Below are 25,452 nucleotides of genomic sequence, written 5' to 3'. Positions count from 1 at the left end.
ACTACCGTGTTCCCAAAATGTACGTATCACCCTGACCTAAAAGTAAGCTTAACTAACAAATCAAAGAACACGAATAGCCTTTCAAGATTGAGCCTAATCATAACAGGATTAAGAACATTTGATCTAGGATCAACTAGGCGATATTGACTTGAATAGATTTTACGGTAAGTTTAATAAATCTAAGTCAAAGTTCAATATCGGTCCCTTCCGATGCATACTCCATGCATCCAACCTGAGCTTTACTTTAACCAATGTTCTGGAAAGAACATAGCATTTCTCCAAATGCAAGTAAACTCTTGTTGTAGATTATCATATCAGTAAAACCATGTGTCTGATAAATCTAGGAAACTTTATTCACATAGTCATGTTTACTTTCCAAAGTGTTGACAACACAATAAACAGGATCAAGTATGTGAAAAGGGTTTAAGATGAATTTATAAATCAAATAGACAAGCAATTGATAAAGTGAACCAAAACATACACAAATGAATGAAAAATACTTTTGTTTCTTTATTGAAGTTGAATAAAATAGATTACATTGAAATGGAGTTTTATTTAGGGCATAAAACCCAACACTTTAGAGTAGGCATCTCAAATTTATGGATCTTGTAGAAGATGTTCCATTCGGCTAAGAGTTTGTAAGCCGAAGGTATCAATTAAAAGGGACCAATCTCGATCCTCGCAATGAACTCTGCGAAGTAAGTCCTTGGGGGAAGATGTACCCCACTTGTAATGTGAGCCCAACTCCAAGCACTGAACTAGTCCGTGCTCACGGAAGCATACTCTTCTGCAGTAGACAGTCTGTGCCACAATAACCCCGAAATGTTGCACATTCCAGCTTCGGTGGCATAAAGCTCCAGCATGCCATATGATTTAAAGTTGTGAGTTTTTTATCTATCTCCCAGATGGAATCATTGAACATAGGTACAGGAGGTGGTGTCTTAACTTTCCCCTTTCCTTTGGATTTCATGACTACCCCAGACGGAGCAGCCACCGGGATAGTCTCCAGAGCAGTGTCCTGTCGAAGTACCTGGGCAGGAGCCTCTGCCAAAGTCGCCTCCTCCGTAGGAGCAGCGCCTGGATTTTCCACAATATCCACTACCTCAAGATGGAATTCTTCGTTCAAATCCAACACTAGAAAAATGAAAAGAAAAGAAAAAACAAGCAATTAGACACCCAACATATAAATGACAATATGGGCATCGGGGAAGACCTCCCCTAAAATTTCTTGGAGAGATCCCTGATAGACCCATCACTCTCAAAAGCATGTCCTCACTAGGCGACTCAAAGTGACAGATCGGGAACCCAAGGGAAAAATTACCAGAACATGGCCTAAACAAATTCTAGAAATCAAGTCCATTTAGAGTCTTAGCAACTCCAAATAGATGTATGGAAGATAGACAAACCTAGTACTCACTCAAAAGTTCATCCTATCTGGTTCAAACCCTAACTCCAGAATCTTAAAAATATGAAAATGCCTACGTAGTTCAAATTGTCATAACCTAACTATCTAGATAGAATTAGCACTCCCATGGCGTAAAAATTCCAATATAATCCTGTCCTAAAGATGTAACTACCATTCACACATATCAAGTATCCTAGACCTAGCTTGAACTAAGCATTTCTATCCTAGATACAAAATAGCAATATTCATGAGCATCGAGATACTAACTTGGTATATGAGTGAAAAATGAAAGGTTATTACGGATATCTACCCAAGAGTTGTTTACCCAGCCAATTACACGGCCGAAGCCAACCTGAGCGTTAAAATCTTTGTCGAGCTGGGTGTGGAGCAGTTCAAGGTCTAACAGCTTTGCGTCTGGAAAGTAGGCTGAACGGAGGTTTAGAAAGTATTGAATCAAGTAATCAAAAACTTCTTGCATTCACCACTGGAAACGGTCACAAGATTGGGTTTTCTCTAAAATTAGGGCTCTAGTTCGAGGTTTGAAGGTAGAGGATCAAAAAGTCTGAGATGGTGAAAAAAGAGAAAAATGGATTTGAAGAGTTTATTTATACTTCAGCCAAAATCGTGCAATTTGAAATAAATGGTCCAAATCCTCTCTCCAAAAAGCATGATTTGATTCAAGAGATGGAAAGTTGAAAATATGGCATTTAAAGCTTGCTCAATGCGTTTATTTTTCATCATTGCTCGCCTCGAGTATAGTGTGCAATGAAGAAGGGTCATTTCAATCGACCTGCCATCATTGTAACTTCTTCTAAGAGACGTGCCCCCTACATGCGCGTGTTATCAACGATGCATTAAAGGCACAGCACGCGTGCCATGTCATGTCACCTTAGTTCTTGGCCCTTGAAATTGATGACAACTCAAAGAATACATCCGTGATTCCAACAATCACCACATGTTGAAAACTTATCTCTAAGAGTTGGAAGAAAACTGCAAGCTCTTGCAACTCGAAGAGTCCCAAAAGCTTGGGGTAAATACTATTTGTGTTTCTAAACTGGTGACACATGGCATAAAAGGGAAGAGAAAGTCTTATAATCTCACTAATTAAAATCCTTCATCAAAACTCAGTTACGGAGAAGCGTCACCAAACTAGGAACCAATCAAGACTAAGGGATAAGCAGAAGTCTACCTTGCCTTATCTTAGCTTTCCGAACACGAAAGACTTATTACCACTCCAGGACCCGAAGTAGCCTTCACTTAAAGTCCACTCAAATGATACCCGAATGAGAACTCTAAGGGTCTATTCCAAATGCTGACCACCCAAGAGTATCGCGGACGTCTACCTTGGATACAACCTAGATCGCCCAGTGATGGTTGTGCTTTTTCTGACACAAAATAAGATCATGTCCCTTGCGCTGAACATGGTAGTGCGCGCACCTCACACACCTTTTTGTCAGACGGTTATTCCAGGAATCTACTTTTAAAGGTTGAATCTTTTGGCGACACGCGTCCATTACGTACAATGGTCCTCAATTGTCCAGCTACTGCAATGCACGAGCACAATTCTTTCCAAGGGGCCCAATAGTGATCTCTCTTTTTGCATGTATTTTACCCCATTAGTGGACTTTTTGTGGAAACCCTAAGTGGATCAGGGGCATGTCCATACCCACCTTAGCCAAAACTCTACTCATATTATTCGAAGCTTTCTTCTTCTTCAAGAGAAACACAGAATACAAAGTTAGGGTTTCTTGTGCTAAAACACTGTAAAAACATCAAATACGCTCTTAGAGGCTAATAGACTGACTCGTGGACTAAGGTTAATTAACACCTGAGCGATGTAAAAATCTCCATCTTATTTATTTTTGCATTTCATTATTTCTTTCGCTCCTAAATATTTAGTATTCAAGAATCTCAGTAAACACTAATTAATAAAAAAATCATAAATTATTTTATGTTGCTTGGTTCACATGTTACTTTCATGATTATATATTTAATATATAAATTGTTTTAAAAATCTCGAACATATAGTTACTTATAATTATAGTATTGTGTGCACAGTGAAAAATAATCATGATTATATGCTTCAAACTATTTAGTCCCATGATTAATCAATGCACTAGATTTATACTGATGTGATAATCAATGGTGTGGTTTACTTACACTTAGATAAGTGGAATGTCTTTTTTAGGACATTAGCAAAGTAAACTTGTATTTGATTTATCAACTATACATTGGACTGGACTAATATTAATAGTAGAAAAGATATCATAAACCTACTGTTATATATTTTCTAAGTTAATGTCACTCAGTTTATCTTAGGTCAATTAATCTCAATCTTAAGATGCTTAACCTTTAGATTATTATGTTGTACGGGTTCTTAGACTTGTTCGTTACCATCTTACCCGTAGGACTAGCCCACACTTACATGTTGGGAACTCAGCAGTACACTTTAGTAGAAGTGTTAATCATTGATATGGAATCTAAAGCTTCTATAACTATTTAGAAGTAAAACGATGATTTTCTTATAGATTGGCTAAACAATATAAATGGAAGAGCTCTTATTTCGGCAACTATATTAGTTTAATGAAATATTATTTATAATGAGCTAGTGTTTTGAAGATAAAATATATCATAGGGTAAAATAGTAAATTTGTCCCTACTCAATGTAAATTTTCTATAGAAGATTATTTATTATTTAGATTGAAATAATGCATAATTCATATTGTATCTATATTTGGTATATAGAGAGTTCTATGTCATCAAGAGTGTAATTCTAAATCTATAGTGGAGTCAGGTGGAATTAATAAGTTAAGAAATTTACTTAATAAATTTTAGATCTACTTATTGGGAAATTAGTTACATGGGTCCATGATCCCCAATGCTACCTTGTAGACTCAATTTATTAATTTTATAAGTCAATTAGAATTTTAAAATAAGACTATATCTGTTGGAAATTATTTTACTTGGATCTTAGATCTACTCACAAGTATGTTGATTAACACCCTAAATATGAACTTTCTAAAACGATGAAATAAACACATATAAAGTTTAAGAAACCTTACATTGGGTGCAGCGGAATATAATGACTCCTTCCGTTCAGATATCTAGCCCTTGATTCCTTTCTGTAGCAGAGCATTATCAATATCTGAACCTGGATCTCTTTCTCTGAATCTTTGATGCTAAAACCTCCTTCTTGCTGAAAGTCTTTCTTCACGATCTTCCTCACTATGATTGAGGTATCACTTGCTGTGTGTGGGCACTACTCATACACTAAGGATTTTCGAAATCTCAATGAGGAAGAGAGAGAGAGTGGGTTCGGCCAAAGATAGGGAGAGAGAAGACTCAGTTTTTTCTGAATGAAAAAGTAGAAAATTTAAGTGTAAATTTCCTGAAGCCTTCACTATCTATTTATAGCATTCCACTAGGGTCAGGTTTGAATTATTTGGCATTAAAATAATGAAAATATCAGTTTAAATTGCCTACAAAAGTGGTCGGCCCTATACTAGTGGATTTGGGCCTCACTTTTTGCAATTTTGCAGTTTTACCTTTTCTGCATCTGATTTTCTCAAAAACGCCAATTTTCTAATTCAACCATTTAAATGCCAATTCTAACTATTTAATAACTATAAATAATTATTAAATAATATTGTCATTTATCATATTTATTAATTGAACCATACAAAGTATCATAATTAACAAATATGCCCCTAAAACTCTTTCTTTACAATTTCGCCCTTACTTAGTGAAAAATTCACAAATAGACATAGTCTAATTTGAGAATTATAATTGATTAATCAAAATCAATTACATGAGTCTTACAAGCAATATTATCTCAACTAGTGCGGGGACCATGGGTCTATATAATCAAGCTTCCAATAAGTAGATCAAGAATTTAGCACTAAAATTCACTAACTTATTAATTCTTCGTTGAATCCACGAATAGAACTTAGAATTGCACTCTCAGTATATAGAATGCTCTATATGTTCCACCATATAGACACATCATTAGTTATCCATTGTTATAATCCTAATGTGATCACTGATCCTCTATATGAATGATCTACACTGTAAAGGGATTAAATTACCGTTACACCCTACAATGTATTTTATCTTTAAAACACTTGACCCCGTATAAATGATATTTCAGCTTATGTGAAATGAGTACTCCACCATTTATGTTCGTTTGGTCAAGCTCGAAGGAGATCATCCTTTGCTTACTATTCGCCAGATAGAAGCTATAGATTCCATGTTTATGATAGCGCTCCCACTCAATTGCACTACCGTGTTCCCAAAATGTACGTATTACCTTGACCTAAAAGTAGGCTTAACTAACAAATCAAAGAACACGAATAGCCTCTCGAGATTGAGCCTAATCATATCAGGATTAAGATCATTTGATCTAGGATCAACTAGGCGATATTGACTTGAATAGATATTACGGTAAGTTTAATAAATCTAAGTCAAAGTTCAAGATCGGTCCCTTTCGATGCATACTCCATGCATCCAACATGAGCTTTTCTTTAACCAATGCTCTGGAAAGAACATAGCACTTCTCCAAATGCAAGTAAACTCTGTTGTAGATTATCATATCAGTAAAACCCTGTGTCTGATAAATCTAGGAAACTTTATTCACATAGTCATGTTTACTTTCCAATGTGCTGACGGCACAATAAACAGGATCAAGTATGTGAAAAGGGTTTCAGATGAATTTATACATTATGTACATATAATCATGAAATAGATCATGTGAACCATGCAACATTAAATGTTATTTCTGATCTATATTAATAAGTAAATCTGATTATATTGAAATGAGTTTTACTTAGGGCATAAAACCCAACAAACTCCCACTTGTACTAATATAAAACAAAAAGTGTGTTTCAAATAATCTCAACACCTTGATATACAAATCAAGTGTAGTAGTAGTAAACTCCTCGTAATAGGATCTGAAAGGTTAAATTAAACACAACATTTTCTCCCCCATTACTCTTCCTTTAATCACAAAATCATTGATAATGTGAAATTCCTCTCTATATGTCTACTCTCTTGGGATAGTGGATTCTATACCTTTGGCAACTACTTTTGGTTAATCAGGAAATTAACACTAGTAGTTTAAGGCAATTTGGAATGGTGCCAAAGATGTATAGAACTTTCCTTAGACTGAATAGGTACCTTTCCTGCAGCTTTAACATTCAGTCTCTCTCTGGTAGACCTAGAGACTTCAGATAGGTTTTTACACTTCTCCAAAATCACTATTCCACCCCCAGAGTAACCACCATCTTATCAGAAAGATTTTCTAGCACAAAGGCAAATTTTGAAATCTGATGTGGTGTAGTCTAAGAGTTTTAAACACACTCTTATAGACTAACATATAGTTCCTCTTCTTAATCTTAGGATTTACTTGATTGTCTTCCAATGTTCTTCTTTTGGATTAATCTGATACCTACTCATTACTCCCACTCAATAGCAGGTGTCTGGTCTAAGGCATACAAAAGCATATCTAAGACCTCTCACTGTTGATTTAAGAAATTCTTTCATGGCTTTATCTTTTCTGGAATAGTTGAGACTTTTCCTTAGATTAATAAAATCTATGTCTAAGAAGTTGTGAAGCTTCTATAGATTGCCATTAGAAAGAAAATGCTTCAGCATCTTACTAAAGTAAGTTGCTTGCATTAGAGTAAGTAATTACCAGGTATACCACAAGCCATAGGTTTAGATAAACTCAAACCTATAATACTAGGAACAGGAAGTTTTGTTAAGTCCATTGAATAGACTTATAAACGTATTATATCCTTGTAATAGAAAACTTAAGGTTACTCCATGTGAATGGATTAAACCATAGTTCTATTGGCTTTCTTCTTAGTTTCTTATCTTGACAATCCATTACTTGTTTAAACTCACAATGGATTTTAATCACTAGTGTCTCCCAAGTCATAAGAAGGTGAGTTCCTAGAAACTCTCCCACTACGACAAGGTACCGTGAATTATGTCGAAGAAAACTAAATGGTATTAACCTCTTTGGTTGTGACAAGAAAACAGAGGAAGTGGGATCATCATATGTAAGATGATAGAACACTTTTGGAATCAAGAATTAAATGTCTCCTTTATTTGCTACTTGTTTTTCAGACTTAGTCATTTTCTTAGAAAAGTAGTATTTGTTTGATCAAACACTTTCTTATCTATGGACAATGGGATAGTCCACCCCTAATCACTTAGAATAGCTAACAAACCATGGTTAACAGTTCTAGCTTTTCTTAAGATTTTAATTAGGTCATCCATGAATCTAGTAATGATTTACATTAAGTATACAACCATTACATCATTCTGAAATTGTATTACCATAGAAGGAATTAGGCAATGACTAGTAACTAATCATCAACATGCAACTCGAAATTTCTAGGGAGGTAAGTTTGGATATAATTCAAAAATCAATTTAATGATCTTTGAACTACATATCTACTAACTATTTCTCCACCCCTATCAGTTCGCAAGATCTTTAACCACTTACCTTAATGGTTTTAACCATTGCTAGAAATTAATTAAATTTTTCAAACATTTCAAATTTCTTGCTAAAAGGTATAATCTAGAGTTATCGTTTGAAGAATACAACGAAAAACTCATATCCACCCCTGAATGTACATCTATCTGCGAATGAGATGAACTACTTTTAGTGGATGTAGGCATATTAACTCTTTGCAGAGATTGATCTTGTCAAATCCACTATGAACAAGATACAAATGCCATAGATTAAAAAAAATGTGGTAGTATCTTTTGATGACATAGGTTTAGTTACATCAAAGAGTTCTTAGAATACTGCAAGTGGGTCCTGGTCACAGAATACCTAACTCATATTCCATACAGTTTTAATCCACTAATAGAAGATGGATATTAAACGCTTGAGGAAGTGTAACTGTATTGTATTCTGGAATTAGAAATATAAGAAAATTTCTATTTGGAATCTAAAATTAAAGTCAAAGACTTAAATTTATACCAAATATAATGAGTAATTCTTTCTTGGACCACCACTACTATTTAAACTCTAAGTCGGATTTGCCCATACAAGTAGGAGATTTCTAAGATTGAGGATTTATATCAATTGGGAATAGAATTTCGGGATTATAATCATATGCGTCATTTAATTTCTTAAGAGAAAATATAGAATGACATGAAATGATTTATAGACCATTCATCCAATGATATGTTTTGAAGCTAATTCGAAATGAATAAGCTAAGAGGAATTAGGATAATTTCGTTGATTAAATAAGAATCCAACGATGCTTCGATTAGCGAAAGTCAAAGTAATCTTATTTATATAATCTTCTTGTTTCATATTGTAAAAATACTAGTCTAAGGTGTCATCTATTGATGAACAGCTAGATGTCGCATATACAATATTTATCTTTCGAGATCTAACACTATTATGTATGTCTAATGGTGAAAATCCACTAGGGATTTATCTCATTAGATAAACAAGCCAAGTTAGACCAACAATGAAGATCCGAAATTAAACTACAACTTAATAACAGAAAATAACATGGTTCAATATAAATTCATACACAATTCAGAAATTATAAACATATAGCAAGTAGGAATGACAAGTGAAAATACTAAAACTTATAATCCTAAATAATTTCCAAGGTTTTCAACAAACTGATATCAGTGTCCCGTTTAGGCGAGAGTCAAAGCTACCATTCATTGAATAGAGTTGTCAGCTCGTCTAAAATGTTAAACATTCTAGCAACCTTTTATTCGATCAAGATTGGAATTCAGCGTTGTCCCGTTTAGGCGAGAGTCAAGGCAATTCTATCTTATGAGCTTCCACCATTGTTTCGCAATTTGCAAGTCAAGTATGGTCGCCACCATTAGGGTGCTCCATACCATACAAAACACTTACAAACTACTTATCATTCGAGATTAAACGGTGCGAAATTGCTAATGAACGTTCCTCCATTAGGGAGGATTACTCACTAAAACAAACGCGGTGTAAAACCCACAATGGAGATCGAATGTCTTTTAATTAAAAGCTCATTATTTAAAGAGAGTTGTATTTTATTTTAAATATATATTTATTTAATTAAAATTTTCAATTTAGAATGAAAAATTCTAAATATAAATTTTAATTTAATATTTATAAATTTTACTTAGATGGATAACATGAATTATTTCCATCTTAGTAATAATTTCCAATAAATATTTAGAAAAATATTCAATTTAAGTTGTTACAAAATTAATTTAAATTAATTTACAACTCAAATTTAATTTTCTATAAATATATATTGCATTTCGAAAAATTAAAGTATTCAAGGACACAATTTTCGAAAATACATATTAAAATAAAAAAAATTAATCCTAGAAAAATTATTCTAATTTAATGTTGGCCCAAAATTAATTTACAACAAAAAATATAATTTTCCTATTTAATTAAATATATAAGAAAAATTTCAAATATTTAAGTATGATGATGAAAATCAACTTAAATATTAATTTTCTATTTAATTAAATACACCAAAAAAAAATACTTCAAGTAAAAATATCATCTATCTAGATTTTCCTTTGACTAATTAATTCAATTTCTAATAATATACTTTAATTCAATTTATTTTAAATTAATCAATAAATGAAAAAAATCATTGATTTAAGTTGATCCAAGAATTAATTAAAATAAATAATTAATTTACAACTTAATTTATTTTTCAAGATAAATTCAAAATCATCTTGCATTATGAAATGCAATTTCGAAAAATTGATTAATAAAATAAAGAAAATATATTTTACTTTATTATTTTAATGAAAAAATCATTGATTTAAGTTGGTCCAAAATTAAAATAAATAATTTAGAACTTTAATCTATTTTTCAAATAAAATTCGAAATTCCAACATTTAAGAAATGTAATTTCGAAATTTGATTAATAAAATAAAAAAAATATATTTTGAAAATTATTTAAATTTAGTTGAAAAAATAAATTTCAACTAAAAATAATTTTCTATTTAATTAAGTGTCATGAAAAAGAAATATTTAAGTGTCATGATGAAAATCAACTTAGATATTTAATTTTCAAATTAATTAAATGTATTAAATTCAAGAAATAAATAATTAAGTGTAGAGAAGGCTTAATTATTAATCTCTAGTTTAATACTAGGAAAAAATAAATTGACCAAAATTAATTATTTAAATAATTAATTTCACAATGTATAATATTTTCCTATTTAATATTAGAAATAATAAGTAGTCTAGAAATAACTATCTAGAAAATATCTTATTTGACTAAGTATCTTTTCCACAAAATTTGAAAAAAAATATCTAATTTAAGTTGTATTAGAAAAAAATCTAGAACTTAAATATTTTAAAATTTAAATTTAATTAAATATCAAATATTCCTCTTTATGTTAATATTCGAAAAGATATTAACTTAAAAAATATCTAAAATATTCCATTTTAAGTTAATATTCGAAAAGATATTAACTTAAAAAAATATCTAAAGAATCTTAATAACCAATGCCTAAAATTCCTCAACTTAATTTTGAAATTTTAAATCCAAAAGATATTCAAATTTAAGTTGGTTAGTTGTAGATAACTAAATATCAACTTAAATATTCCAACTTAAATAGGAATATTTAATGAAAATTTTAAATTAAGCTTCAAAAAGAATCTAGATGGTTATAATTCTATATTTAATTAAATACAAGAAAATACACATAGTTTAGCTTAGAATATAAAATTCTTTAAACTATGGTTTTCTTAAATTAATTTCAAAATAAATGAAATTAATTATGTTGCTAATCAATTTTATTAGGTTAAACTAGTTTAATTAACCTAGTACAGTTATTCAAATCACGCAAATGGGCCTTCACAATTGGGGTGGTTCATGTGAGGGGGTGCTGGGTTCAGTATGTCGTACCCACTACTATGGCTCCCAACTCTCACACAAGGCCCAAAAGAGAGGAATTTAACCTTAAAATGAACAACTGTTATTAATTGAATAGGCCCAAAAACTAAATGGGCCTAAATAAAATCTATCAAGAACTATGATAATTTATTTAGCAACAACAACCTATATGCATTTATAATGAAATTAAACACATAGGCTCACACAGGCACACTTTGGATGGGTCCTATCATGTTGCTAGGTCATACACAGATGAAAGAAGATTGTAAATATACCTGTTACAAATTATTTACTTGACCAAGGGAGCCATCAGATCATTAGATCTGGCAAAAAGTAACCATGGCTATTTGTAATCAAGTAATAATAGGTTTTGAAAACTTACAAACAAGCTAAAACACATACTCCTGCAACAAGGTTAGCTGGATAGTTGGATGTAGTATTTATTTAATTTTAAATAAATAATTTCGAAAAATAATTAATTAAATAAATAAAAATTTATTTTCGTAAAAAAAATTTTAAAAAAATTTTCAAAAATTAAAAAAGATTTAAAAATTAAACCTACAATTTTGAAAAATTAGGTTTCAACCAACCTAAATATCATTTCAAAATTTGCTAACTACTTTTAAAATTTAAATGTTATTTTATAAATAAAAATTAAATAAAAAATTAAAAAAGATAAATGAATATCTTTTTCAGATTTTAAATGTAATTTAAATAAATAAAAGAACAAAATTTAAAAGTTAGCAAAATATCTTATATCTATTTAAAATTACATGATTATAGTAATCTTATTTTAAATTTAAATAAGGTCAAATTATTTAAAAAAAGATTTAATTTAAAAATTTAAAATAAGATATAATCAAATTTAAAAATAAGATAAGATATAATCAAATTTAAAAATAAGATAGATAATTAAGCAAAAAAGATAGATACTAACTATTTTAAATTCAAATTACACTAATATCTTGAATTAAATTTAAAAAATATTAAATTAATTCATAATGATAATTAGAATTGAATTAGGAATAGTAATAGTATAAATATAGAACTACACAAAAAATCGAAAGTTAATTCCATGAAAAAGCATGAAAAATCGAAGAAAAACGAAAAAATTGTGAGCTGTACGGACAGTTTTCGCGATCGCAAGAAAATTTCAGCACAACTCCGATTTTTTCGAATCTTCAAAAAATAACTAATTCAAATTAAATCGAAATTGAGTTCTGTAAAAAAGTAACTTGCTTAATTTTTTCCATACTATCCAATAAAAATAATTCCAGAAACAGATATTCAATTATTTTTAACGATAATTCACAAACACCATTCAATCATCAAATAACACTCAATACAACATGATTGTAACACCCTAACTAACTTAGGCGTATTACGTGATTTTTAAACGTACTGTGCAGCTCGTTGCTAATCAACGAGATTTATGGAAAAACGTGATTAATTAAAATTTTGCTTTTTAATTAAACTTATAAACCATATTACAAAAGACTCGGGATCCCGATTTATAAAATCATTTACAAAAGTTTTAACTGTTTAACTATTACATAAAATTAAAAGTCATCTAACGACCAGTTACAAAAATTCAGCCTTGCTGTCCCGAGGATCGTACGCTCCAGGCCTAACCGCCCCGACATGTACAATCTCATAAGCTCGCTCACGGTCCATCAGCTATAGCCTTGCCTTTACCTACACATGAACATAAACTGTGAGTCGACAGACTCAGTAAGAAAAGCATAATAATATCATACATAATACTAAGCCGTGTCCAACACGATACCGAGTCCCGCCATCGCCATGTCCAACATGGTACCGAGCCACTTCTTGCCATGTCCAACATGGTACCGAGTTACGAACGTTCATAGGGACGGTAATATTGACACGTAACAACCCGATCGGTCGAACCGGTCATACTCCGCTTGGTCATACTCCGGCTGTACCGACGTGTTACTATATCCTCTGATCGGTCGAACCGGTCATACTCCGGCTGCTGGTCATACTCCGGCACTGCAGACGGGATACGTCAATAGCACGGAACCACCAACCAAGTGTCGGCTGATCGGTCAAGCCGGTCATACTCCATTTCTTGGTCATACTCCAGCCTGTGCCGACGTGACAGGGTTGGATGGTTCGAAGCCAACATACAACTAATGTAATCTAATAGGCTTCCTACATGCTCGCTAAACATGTAATCTACATATGCATACTGTTATACTAATCTTACCTGGATTCTGATTTCAGGTGTGCCGGTCAACCTGACTGGAACTGAAGCTGAGTGGCGGATTACTGGCTCCTAAACCATAAAAATCACAACGCTATAAGTGACACGCTAAATCACTTCCCGGGGACTAAAACTAGGAACTAAAAGTTTCCCTATCGGTAAAAAGCATGGCAATACCCCCTAAAACATAAAAACGAGGAAAACTAGGGTTCGGAAAAATTCCCTAACCGGTAGACCGGTTGCCCAACCGGAATTCCGGTTCTGGGAATTACTGGACACCCATCCGGAATTCCGGTTGCACAACCGGAATTCCGGTTCCTCGCAGGAATTTTTCAAAAATTCCTAACTTGATCAATTCAAACCCAAATCAATCCAAACCTTCCAGACCTGTTCTATATACCCCAAAGAACAAATCCTAGGCATCAAACTAACCCAGAATTCACAGATGCAAAAATCACCATTAAAGCTCAAGCTTTGAGTTCTAAACTCAAACTTGAGCAAATCCCACAAACATGCAATCAAACCTGGTTAATTCTACTTAATTATGCATGATTAAGCTTCTGAAAACAAGCAAAAACTACAGCAACAACATAGCAACAGATTACACAACATTTCTTCAAAAATCATAACTTTTACATAAAAACTTAAAGCTTTGCACAACCTATCTATCATGCTTTCAAAACCACTTAGACAACCCTAATCTAACAAGCTTTAAACTATAGAAATCAAGACAACTTACAGCAACCACAGCAACTAACAATTAAGCATGCATCAACATATTCTCATCATTTTTTTCCTAAAATTACAAAAAGAAAGGTTTAGGAACTTTACCAAGAATTTGATGAACACTTAGATTGAGGAAAATTAGCTTTGAAATCAAAAATTCCAGCCCTTGAACACCCACAGCCGAGAGAAGAAGAGAGGAAAAGAGAGAGAGCTTTAAATGTAATTTTTTTGAAATTTTCTTCTAATTTAACTAAGTGTAGAATTTTGTGAAAAAGGAATATAAATCACATAGCATATATTAAATCCATTTCAGCCAAATAACCATTAAATAAATAATTATTTTTCATTTCATAAAATCACAAAAGACAAAACACTAATGGGGCAAAAAGACCATTTTGCCCCTCCACCATAAAATCATGAAAATCATACTAAAGGGGTATTTTTGGGAAAATTCTAAATTCCCGGCCATTCCCGACATTCCCAATGTCTAAAACCCGTCCCCAAATTACTAACATACTAAGTTGTGATTTCTACTGAGCCAAATGCCGAGTTCCAAAATACCGGACACCGGAAATGCGAAATATAAAAACTATTGATAACATAATCATGCATTTCTGAATTCCATAAATAACAGTAATAAATTATTTAAATAGCTATAAATAATTTCATAGTTAAACATAAACAACTGTTAATTTCCAAATTAACTAAGCAGGCTTTACAATGATACCATCCAAAAACAAACAAACAATCGTTTAAAGTCCAAATTTCTTGCAAGTAAATCAATTACCATGGCTCTCAGGCCAGTTGTTGGAAATTATTTTACCAGGATCTTAGATCTACTCACAAGTATGTTGATTAACACCCTAAATATGAACTTTCTAAAACGATGAAATAAACACATATAAAGTTTAAGAAACCTTACATTGGGTGCAGCGGAATATAATGACTCCTTCTGTTCAGATATCTAGCCCTTGATTCCTTTCTGTAGCAGAGCATTATCAATATCTGAACCTGGATCTCTTTCTCTGAATCTTTGATGTTAAAACCTCCTTCTTGCTGAAAGTCTTTCTTCACGATCTTCCTCACTATGATTGAGGTATCACTTGCTGTGTGTGGGCACTACTCATACACTAAGGATTTTTGAAATCTCAATGAGGAAGAGAGAGAGAGTGGGTTCGGCCAAAGATAGGGAGAGAGAAGGCTCAGTTTTTTCTGAATGAAAAAGTAGAAAATTTAAGTGTAAATTTCCTGAAGCCTTCACTATCTATTTATAGCATTCCACTAGGGTCAGGTTTGAATAATTTGGCATTAAAATAATGAAAATATCAGTTTAAATTGTCTACAAAAGTGGTCGGCCCTATACTAGTAGATTTGGGCCTCACTTTTTGTAATTTTGCAGTTTTACCTTTTCTGCATCTGATTTTCTCAAAAACGCCAATTTTCTAATTCAACCATTTAAATGCCAATTCTAACTATTTAATAACTATAAATAATTATTAAATAATATTGTCATTTATCATATTTATTAATTGAACCATACAAAGTATCATAATTAACAAATATGCCCCTAAAACTTTTTCTTTACAATTTCGCCCTTACTTAGTGAAAAATTCACAAATAAACATAGTCTAATTTGAGAATTATAATTGATTAATCAAAATCAATTACATGAGTCTTACAAGCAATATTATCTCAACTAGTGCGGGGACCATGGGTCTATATAATCGAGCTTCCAATAAGTAGATCAAGAATTTAGCACTAAAATTCACTAACTTATTAATTCTTCGTTGAATCCACGCATAGAACTTAGAATTGCACTCTCAGTATATAGAATTCTCTATATGTTCCACCATATAGACACATCATTAGTTATCCATTGTTATAATCCTAATGTGATCATTGATCCTCTATATGAATGATCTACACTGTAAAGGGATTAAATTACCGTTACACCCTACAATGTATTTTATCCTTAAAACACTTGACCCCGTATAAATGATATTTCAGCTTATGTGAAATGAGTACTCCACTATTTATGTTCGTTTGGTCAAGCTTGAAGGAGATCATCCTTTGCTTACTATTCGCCAGATAGAAGCTATAGATTCCATGTTTATGATAGCGCTCCCACTCAATTGCACTACCGTGTTCCCAAAATGTACGTATCACCCTGACCTAAAAGTAGGCTTAACTAACAAATCAAAGAACACGAATAGCCTCTCGAGATTGAGCCTAATCATATCAGGATTAAGATCATTTGATCTAGGATCAACTAGGCGATATTGACTTGAATAGATATTACGGTAAGTTTAATAAATCTAAGTCAAAGTTCAACATCGGTCCCTTCCGATGCATACTCCATGCATCCAACCTGAGCTTTACTTTAACCAATGCTCTAGAAAGAACATAGCACTTCTCCAAATGCAAGTAAACTCTGTTGTAGATTATCATATCAGTAAAACCCTGTGTCTGATAAATCTAGGAAACTTTATTCACATAGTCATGTTTACTTTCTAATGTGTTGACGGCACAATAAACAAGATCAAGTATGTGAAAAGGGTTTCAGATGAATTTATACATTATGTACATATAATCATGAAATAGATCATGTGAACCATGCAACATTAAATGTTATTTCTGATCTATATTAATAAGTTAATCTGATTATATTGAAATGAGTTTTATTTAGGGCATAAAACCCAACAATATCTTGTTTAAGAATTTTCACTAAGTTTGAGCAAATTTAAGAAGAAAGGAAAAATAAGTATTTTTTAATTAAAACACTTTGAGAGTCTAATTAATAAATATATTTAAATTGAGATTTTTTTTATAATTATTTATAATTATTAAATAGATAAAATTAGCTTTAAATTGTAAATTTTGAAAAAAAAAATAAGATTGTTTTATTTAATAAAATAATGGCAAAAATTAAAGTCCTAATGCCCAATAGTGATTACGACCTTAGGCTTGATTTTTCCTACCCCATTTGATCTAACCTTCATCCAAATAGTCTATAGAAGGACCGTGATGGAGCTTTGTTTAGGGCTGAACATTTTGAGCGGGTTTGACCCAGACCTGAGCAACCCGCCCGAACCCGAACTGGTGAACCCGAATAAAAAAAATTTAAAAAGTTTCAGGCGAATTGGGTTCAACCCGGTACCCTTCGGGGGGGGGGGGGGGTTGGCGGGTTGAGATTTTAGGGGTACCGGGTTTCGGGTTGAACCCGCGAACCCACCCACCAACCTAGTTTATAAATATATTATATATATTTTTTTTATTACTGTTTTTATATATATAATATGGACTTTAGATTTTTATGGACTTTGGATATTGGATATGGATGTATTTTGAAGTATTTTAGTTTTCACTTTTATCATGATTCATGAACATGAATATGAAGTTTGATTTGAATCTTTGATAAATAGGTTGTTTGTTTGTTGGTTGGATTGATTAATGCATTTTTTCTTCAATAGTAGATACTATGAACAAATTGTTATATTATATAAATGCTTAATTTAATAAATAAAAAAATAAAAAAAAAATAATTATTTGAATAAAAAATAAATTTTTTTAAAGAGTTGACCGGGTCAACCCGCCAACCCGCTAAACTCGACCAACTGAAACCCGCCAACCCGTGCCCTATTCGGGTTCGAGTTCGGTTTCAATTTTTTGAACCCGAAACCCGTCAATCCGAAACCCGGTAAACTCGCTCGATGTTCAACCCAAGTAACTTAATTTCTAAGTGATTCAAAGTGTACTGACAAGAAATAGCTCTCTTTTTCTTTTCTTTATTTTTGAATTCCTATAGTTATTGGCACGTTTACTAATAAGTAATAGGAATCAATGGTATGGTAATCATTCTCTTACATTTATTTACTTACATTATTAAAATGAAGAAAAGGAGAACTTTCCCCACCAATTTTGTAAGGAATGTCATTAAGAGTAATAGATTTTAATTATTTTTATTTTATTTTTTAATATTAAATATATAACGACAATTTTGTCCTTTAAAGTATATCTTACAAAATAACTACCATATAATATAGTTTAACTCAAAAGGGCAATTTAGTCAATTTAAACATTCCGAATACGTTTCCTAATAAAATAAACAAGATAAATCACAACTATTCCATTTTCAAAAAAATTTAGTAAACAACATATTACAAATATTGATTCCGATTATTTTTCATTTATTCCGTTATATTTCTCCATTAATTTATTCCGATTCTGAATACCGTATAGTAAACGTGCCATTAAATTATTTCAATCGTAAATTAAGTATCAGCTAACACTATTCAATCTGGTACTTAATTCTGTGGAAGATCGTGAAGATTTGTCGCTTTTTCAAGTTTAAGGAACAATCCAGTTCTTATCACTTGGCAATATGCTATTATATCCACTGTCATTATTGAACAGAAGGAAATCTAGAGTAGAGTAATTGAACGAAAAGAATCATTTGTTTTTGCTGCTATTATTGTAAGATTTTTTAATCGTGTAATGAATTTTATATTTTGAGATATTATATTATTTATGTGATAATGAAATATACTATACATGTCATGTCATGATTTATAAAAAAAAAAGTTCCAACAGGTATTACTCCTCATTATAGATAAGAGCTAAAAATAAGAGATTTGAATAATCTATCCAATTGATGAGATCGCTAAATATAAGTTATAACTCCAAGGTTAATTAGGATTTTTTTTTCTCCCAAACTTTGACATGTACCAAATCATGTTCCCTGAACTTTTAATGTCATTAAAAATGCCTCCAAAACCATTGAGATTGTTGAATTTAAGGACTTTTGTCTAATTTTAGTAAAAAATTCTAACATGGATGAAAATTCAGGGGCATGATTTAGTACATGTCAAAGATCGAAGGGCATGATTTGATAAATATCAAAGTCTGGAGAGTATTGTTTAGTACATAAACTAGGGGTGTTCATCCGATCCAATCTGCACTTTTTTGGTCAAACAATTTAGTGCGGATTTTATATTTTGGATCCAATCTGATCCGCATAACAGTTTAAATCCAATCGAATCCAATCCGTAATAGTGCGTATTGGATCGGTTATTTTTTTCAATGATAAATTATTTAATATTTTATAGAAAAAAAATTAAAAAAAAAAGACTATTGTTTTTTAATCTCCAATAATAATCTATTTCCATTTTCATTTATATATAAATCAAACCAATATACATATATGTCAATATATATATATATGTACTCATCTTTAGATTTACACTAAAATATATATGTATTCATTACTAAAATGAATAAATTAGTATATATGTATATTTAAATTTATGTGTATGTGTATGTGAATAAGAATATTATTTTTGGTATTTTTTATTATAAAACAAATAAAATGCACCAACTCAATATATTATTAAAAAAGATTAAGAAATTAGAAGTTTGTGTCTTTTTTTTAATATTACTAGAAAATTAATATATATTATATATTATAATTTTTTTAAAATATATATAATTAAGTGCTTATTGGATTGGTTACTTTTTGAGGTCAAACAACATCCAATCCGTACAAGTGCGGATTTTAGATTTTTCAATCCAATCCAATCCGCGCAAGTGCAGATATCCGCATGTTGCGGATTGGATTGGATCGTGCGGATTAGATTGGACTGGATACTTAGTGAACACCCCTAACATAAACAATTACTGAAATAGTAAAATTGAATGAAATTTGACAAAAGTTCTTAAATCTAATAATCTCAATAGTTCAGGAAAAATTTTAAGGATCAAAAAAATTCAAGAAGCATAATTTAAATGTTAAAAATTAAGAAGCAAAAATCCTAATTAACTTAACTACAATATTCTTAAGTTATATGGATGGTTACAATATTTTATTATATTTGTATTGTAAATATATATAGGGAAATTTATATGGTATACTAACTTTTGCTATTTTTTTACAAAAATACTGCTTGACAGTATTTTTTACTTTTTTATTGTGCTTTTTTATAAATTTGATACTGGTGTTTTTTTGTTGTTCTACTGTTGTTTGATTTGTGTTCTACTGGTTTGTGTTTTACTAGTGTTTTATAAAAACACAATATTTTTTAAAAAAATTCCGAGTGACAGTATTTTTATAAAAGTTAACCCAAATTCTAGTATTTTTATATATACATTGAACAAGTAAAAATATTATTTAAATATGTGAAGTAAAAGATATATAAAAAAAAATGTAATTGCAAACTAGAGAAGGAAACGTGAAATATTTTGCTAGATCGAGTGTGCTCTATAACGAAAAACAATAACAAATAAAAATGAAGATATTCAAGAGTATTTGGCAGTATTCAATTTAATTATAAGTAAAATGTTTGTAAACTAAGTCAGAGAGCATCCACAGGAGCCCAACATGGAGCATCCTGCCATCATTACAATCCAATTGCAAACATAAATAGGACAAATATCAAAGATAAGCCTAATTGTAAAGGTCATCTTCATCAGCCGCACCAGCAGTGGTTGCAAAAGGGTCAGCACCTGCAGCCGCAGAACCAGATTCGGCAAACCTGAATTCAGTTCCAAACCCTCTTGACTGCTGCAATGTTTGCGCAAATGCCTGGTATTTGCGGATATCAGCATCGCTGACACTCCGCCGGGCATACTTCATTGATTCCTCAAAGTGAGCTGCCTTGATCTCTGCCACCTCATCATCCACATCCTCTTCCATTGCCTCGGGGTTATCCTTCCTTCTCCTCTCCTTCTCAATATCCTGCAGAAGAGCAAGTCTTTAATGGTTAATTCTGAAACATAAATCAATAATAAGAGAAAATATAGAAGCATCTGGGAAGAGTTCTCTTATCATACTTTCTCGATATTCTCTCTGATGGCATATTTGCAGGCACGCTGACAGATTTCAGTGATATCTGCACCACTAAATCCTTGAGTGTACTTGGCAAGAGCACTGAGGTCAACATCTTTGGCAACAGGAGACTTCCTAAGGCAGGACTTGAAGATTTGAAAACGAGATTCCTCATCTGGAAGGGGAATATAAATCAACTGATCAAGACGGCCAGGACGTAGAAGAGCAGGGTCTATAATGTCTGGTCTGTTGGTGGCTCCAATAATGAAAACAGTCTTTTTGGCAGACATGCCATCCATTTCAGTAAGAAGCTGGTTGAGAACTCTATCAGCAGCACCACCAGCGTCTCCAACACTGCTCCCTCTCTGCATGGTGTAGCCAAAAAGAAAAGCAATGCATCAGCAAAGGATGCAAAACTTATCCAGTCAAATACTGAGCTCAATATTAACAAAATCCCAAAAAACAAATGCACAACCTACAAATATAAATTGTAAAATCGTCGCTTCTCTTTTAGGATACAGAGAATTAGTTACAGACTAACTATAGATTCCAAATGGCAGTTTTAATCCATCAAAGTAAAGAGCAAGACAGAGAGAGAGAGAGAGATCAAACCTGGGTGGCAATTGAGTCAAGTTCATCAAAGAACAGAACACATGGTGCAGATCCTCTGGCCTTATCAAAAATTTCCCTTACATTAGCCTCACTCTCTCCAAACCACATAGTAAGCAACTCGGGACCCTTGATACTGATAAAGTTGGCCTGACACTCATTGGCGATGGCTTTGGCAAGAAGGGTCTTTCCACATCCAGGAGGACCATAGAAAAGAACTCCCTTAGAAGGCGACATGCCAAACTTCTCAAATTTCTCAGGATGCTCCACAGGGTACTGTACAGTCTGCATGGACATAAATAAAAGGAAAAGTAAGCAGACAGTTATATGAAGTCTCTTCAAGCACAGAATACATCACAATGTATTCAATTACCTCTTGAAGTTCCCTCTTGACATTCTCAAGACCTCCAATATCCTCCCAACTAACATTGGGCACCTCAACAACCTAAATCATAAAGCTTCAAATTACATTTCATCCAAGACAGATTATACTGTACCATCAAAGAATACATTTCACTTCAAACACATCATTAAAACAATTACCGTCTCACGGAGGGCAGATGGATTGCTTGTTCCAAGAGCAGTAGCAAAGTGCTCATTTGTAACAGCCATTGAGTTCAGTATCTCAGCATCTATTGACTCATCCTCTAAGTCAATAACATCCATCTTTTCTCTAATGCACTGAAGTGCAGCCTCAGTACACAGAGCAGCAAGATCAGCACCAACATAACCATGTGTGTCCTTGGAAATTCTTTCCAAATCCACCTGTCCAAAAACAGCTCAAAAGGTTCAACATGCTTGAATAGAAAGAGGAAAAAAAAACCATGAAACAAAAAAGGAATCTGATAATTACATCTTCAGCAAGCTTCATGTTCTTTGTATGAATGCGAAGGACCTCAAGACGTCCAATTTCATCAGGAACCCCAATATCTATTTCTCTATCAAATCTCCCAAACCTTCTAAGGGCCGGGTCAATACTGTTGGGACGATTTGTAGCTCCCATAACAATGACATGTGCACGAGATTTCAGTCCATCCATGAGTGTCAATAGCTGGGACACAATCCTCCTCTCAACTTCTCCATGTGTCTTCTCTCGCTTTGGAGCAATGGAATCAATCTCATCAATAAAAATAATTGATGGGGCATTCTTCTCTGCTTCCTCAAAAGCTTTCCTCAAATTGCTTTCACTCTCTCCGGCCAACTTTGACATGATCTCTGGTCCATTAATGCAGAAAAAGAATGCACCAGTTTCATTTGCAACAGCTCTTGCAATTAAAGTTTTACCAGATCCAGGAGGTCCATACAGTAGAATTCCTTTTGGTGGCTTAACTCCAATTGATTTAAACAGCTGTGGGTGTCTAAGAGGCAGTTCCACAAGTTCACGAATCTGAGCCATCTGCTTTCTAACACCACCAACATCATCATAACCAACCTCATCCAATCTATCCTCGTCCTCCCTTCTCACGGGCTCCCCCTCACAAAAGATCTCAGTGTCCGGTGCAACCACACAATACTCTGGAGGATCAGTTTCAATAACCTTGAATTCAACACTTCTCATTCCACCTCTAACAAGGAAAAGATCACCCTTTCTTACTGGACGATATGCTTCCAAGAAGTAAGCTGCATATGACAAAAGTTTGACATTAATTCATTTTAAGCAACAGTAAGCGGACTTCGTAATGGAAGAGACAACAAAGAATCCAATGCATTGACCGTATAACCCTCCCAACATAGAATGAAAATTTAGTTATAATGAAATATATTTATATATCCATCAACTTAAGCCATTATAGAAAAGAAGAAAATAAGTTTAATTTTATATCAACACAGCCTCGCAAGACAAGACACATTAAATGAAAACCTCGCATTCTTTTCTTAAAATATCAGAACAAAACATGTATAACATTAAGCTGGATCTCTAATATCTAGATAAGGCAACTCAGCTACCAATAATATGCCTACTAATACTTCTACAAAAGAAACACCACAATATGCAGCACAAAATGTTAAGAATTCGAGTTATAGGCAACTATTGATGATTTACTTGTACTACAGGAAAAAGTTATATTATATATGCAACCACAAAAGTACCTGAGCACATTGTTTCAATTGATTGATGAATTGTCACAAGTTTGCATTTTTATGCTAAATTATAAGCGTAACAGAAAGTACTAATTGGCATAGAAAAAGAATGTAACGTACTGATTAGAACAGCAAGACAATGAAATATATCCAAGTTATCTAACTATTATATCAGCCAAGCTGCATTTTTAACACTGAAACTAATAGACAATAGCGCGAAACTTAATCCAGCATTGATGCATTAAGATTAATCTATATCATATTTGAAGATAAAAGGCTTGGAAAATACTCACGTTTCAAGTATGCATCAAAAAGATTCCCGGTAACTCCCTCAATGGAATCATCAATGGGAAGAATGTGCACACGTTTTCCATACTTGACATCAGCACACTGGTGCACGGAAACAACATCTCCAAGCCTGACTCTTAAGTTGCTCCTAACAACCTTGTTCATCCTTATCTTTGGTTCATCGCAGGTATCATCAGCAAGAGCAATGCAGACAGTGTCCTTCCTTTTCTTTCCCTGAACACCAGATGCAATGAAGCAAACCCATAAGAAACTCAAAGATACAATACAAAGACCTCACAGTACACTCCAACACGTAGTGAAACACAAAATAAAGCTTAAGCAAATACATTAAGCCCTAATTTTGACCAAGGCAACCTATGTACGACCATAAATATCAGAGAATCAGAGAAAATAACACCAGTCGTATCATCTATCCACACATGTTTCCAACATTTAAATCCATGAAATCATTGGTGCAATCAGGCTATGTATTCTCAGATCCTAAATGAGATAACAAAATCCCACCGACCCATATAAAATTGAGGCATCAAATCCCCACCCAAAGCCTAATTTCCCATTAACCCTAACCAGAACCACAAAATCATCACTACCGAGAAAACATAAAAAAGCACAATTCTTGATAAACCGACTTCAAAAATTTATCAATAAAAAGAGGAATTAACCAAACCTTTATCAAAATCGTATCGCCACGGAAAAGCTGGAGTTTCTCCAGGGTGTCCGGGTGAAGAGAGACGACAGAGTTGTCATCGTTGATAGCCTCATCTACAACAAGCCGATTAGCAGCTTTCTTCCGCTCAAGAATAGCGGTACTGAAGTCCCTTTTCGTTCCCTTACTGCCAAGATAGAAAAACCCACAAAGGAAAATTAGAATCGGAAAACAGTATACCAAAAAGTAAAATCCAATCAAAACTCAAATCGGGCACATAATCAAAATAAAAAATAGATCTGAAAGCTTACGCGTCTGAAGATTCAGCTTGATCAGCCATGTTCGAGACCAGTAACTAAGACGAAAAGAGATTAAAGTTTGGTGCAGAGCGAAGAAGACGAAGAGAATGTGTGCGAGTATGGGCAATATTGGGATCTGATATTGATATTTATAGACAAAGAAGCTCCTTTTCTTGTTTCCAAAGAAAACTTCGAATTGAAAAAAAAAAAGGTAAGTTACTAATCACTTCATATATAAAATAAATAAATAAAGGAATATTTACTTAAAAAAAAATAAAACAACTAAAAAATATTACCCTTATAATCTTATAAGGTTTTCTTTTTTATAAACTCGCGTAATTATATTAAACAACGAAAATTAAACCTCTTGATCATTACATAAAATATTTTCTAGTATAGAAAAAGATTCACCATACCAGTTATATTACTGGCGAATGCCTAT

At 32.6% G+C, this 25,452-nt stretch overlaps 1 protein-coding gene across 1 annotated transcript; it reads right to left on the bottom strand.

The window, feature by feature from the left end:
- Nucleotides 1-20,545: 20,545 nt before the first annotated feature.
- LOC115709618 (cell division control protein 48 homolog D) lies at nucleotides 20,546-25,231 on the bottom strand. Its single transcript, XM_030637757.2, has 9 exons — nucleotides 25,023-25,231; nucleotides 24,733-24,898; nucleotides 24,050-24,278; nucleotides 22,528-23,294; nucleotides 22,218-22,439; nucleotides 22,048-22,119; nucleotides 21,678-21,959; nucleotides 21,071-21,430; nucleotides 20,546-20,975 (listed from the first exon to the last, which is right to left on the bottom strand). The coding sequence occupies exons 1-9, from the start codon at nucleotides 25,049-25,051 to the stop codon at nucleotides 20,685-20,687; spliced, it is 2,418 nt and encodes an 805-aa protein (XP_030493617.1). The 5' UTR covers nucleotides 25,052-25,231; the 3' UTR covers nucleotides 20,546-20,684.
- Between the last annotated feature and the right edge of the window lie 221 nt (nucleotides 25,232-25,452).

Source organism: Cannabis sativa, chromosome 3 (assembly GCF_029168945.1).
Source record: "Cannabis sativa cultivar Pink pepper isolate KNU-18-1 chromosome 3, ASM2916894v1, whole genome shotgun sequence".
In the NCBI taxonomy this organism is placed as follows: domain Eukaryota; kingdom Viridiplantae; phylum Streptophyta; class Magnoliopsida; order Rosales; family Cannabaceae; genus Cannabis; species Cannabis sativa.
Note: the sequence above shows the minus strand (reverse complement) of the source record. Positions and strands in the feature narration are given on the sequence as shown.

Bases quoted from the DNA above. Each gene is read 5' to 3' on its own strand.
- LOC115709618 (XM_030637757.2), bottom strand. From the start codon at position 25,051: ATGGCTGATCAAGCTGAATCTTCAGACGC. The intron at 24,279-24,732 runs GTTTGGTTAATT...TCTGGTGTTCAG, and splicing joins GCGATACGATTTTGATAAAG to GGAAAGAAAAGGAAGGACAC. The intron at 23,295-24,049 runs GTGAGTATTTTC...TGTCATATGCAG, and splicing joins TTTTGATGCATACTTGAAAC to CTTACTTCTTGGAAGCATAT.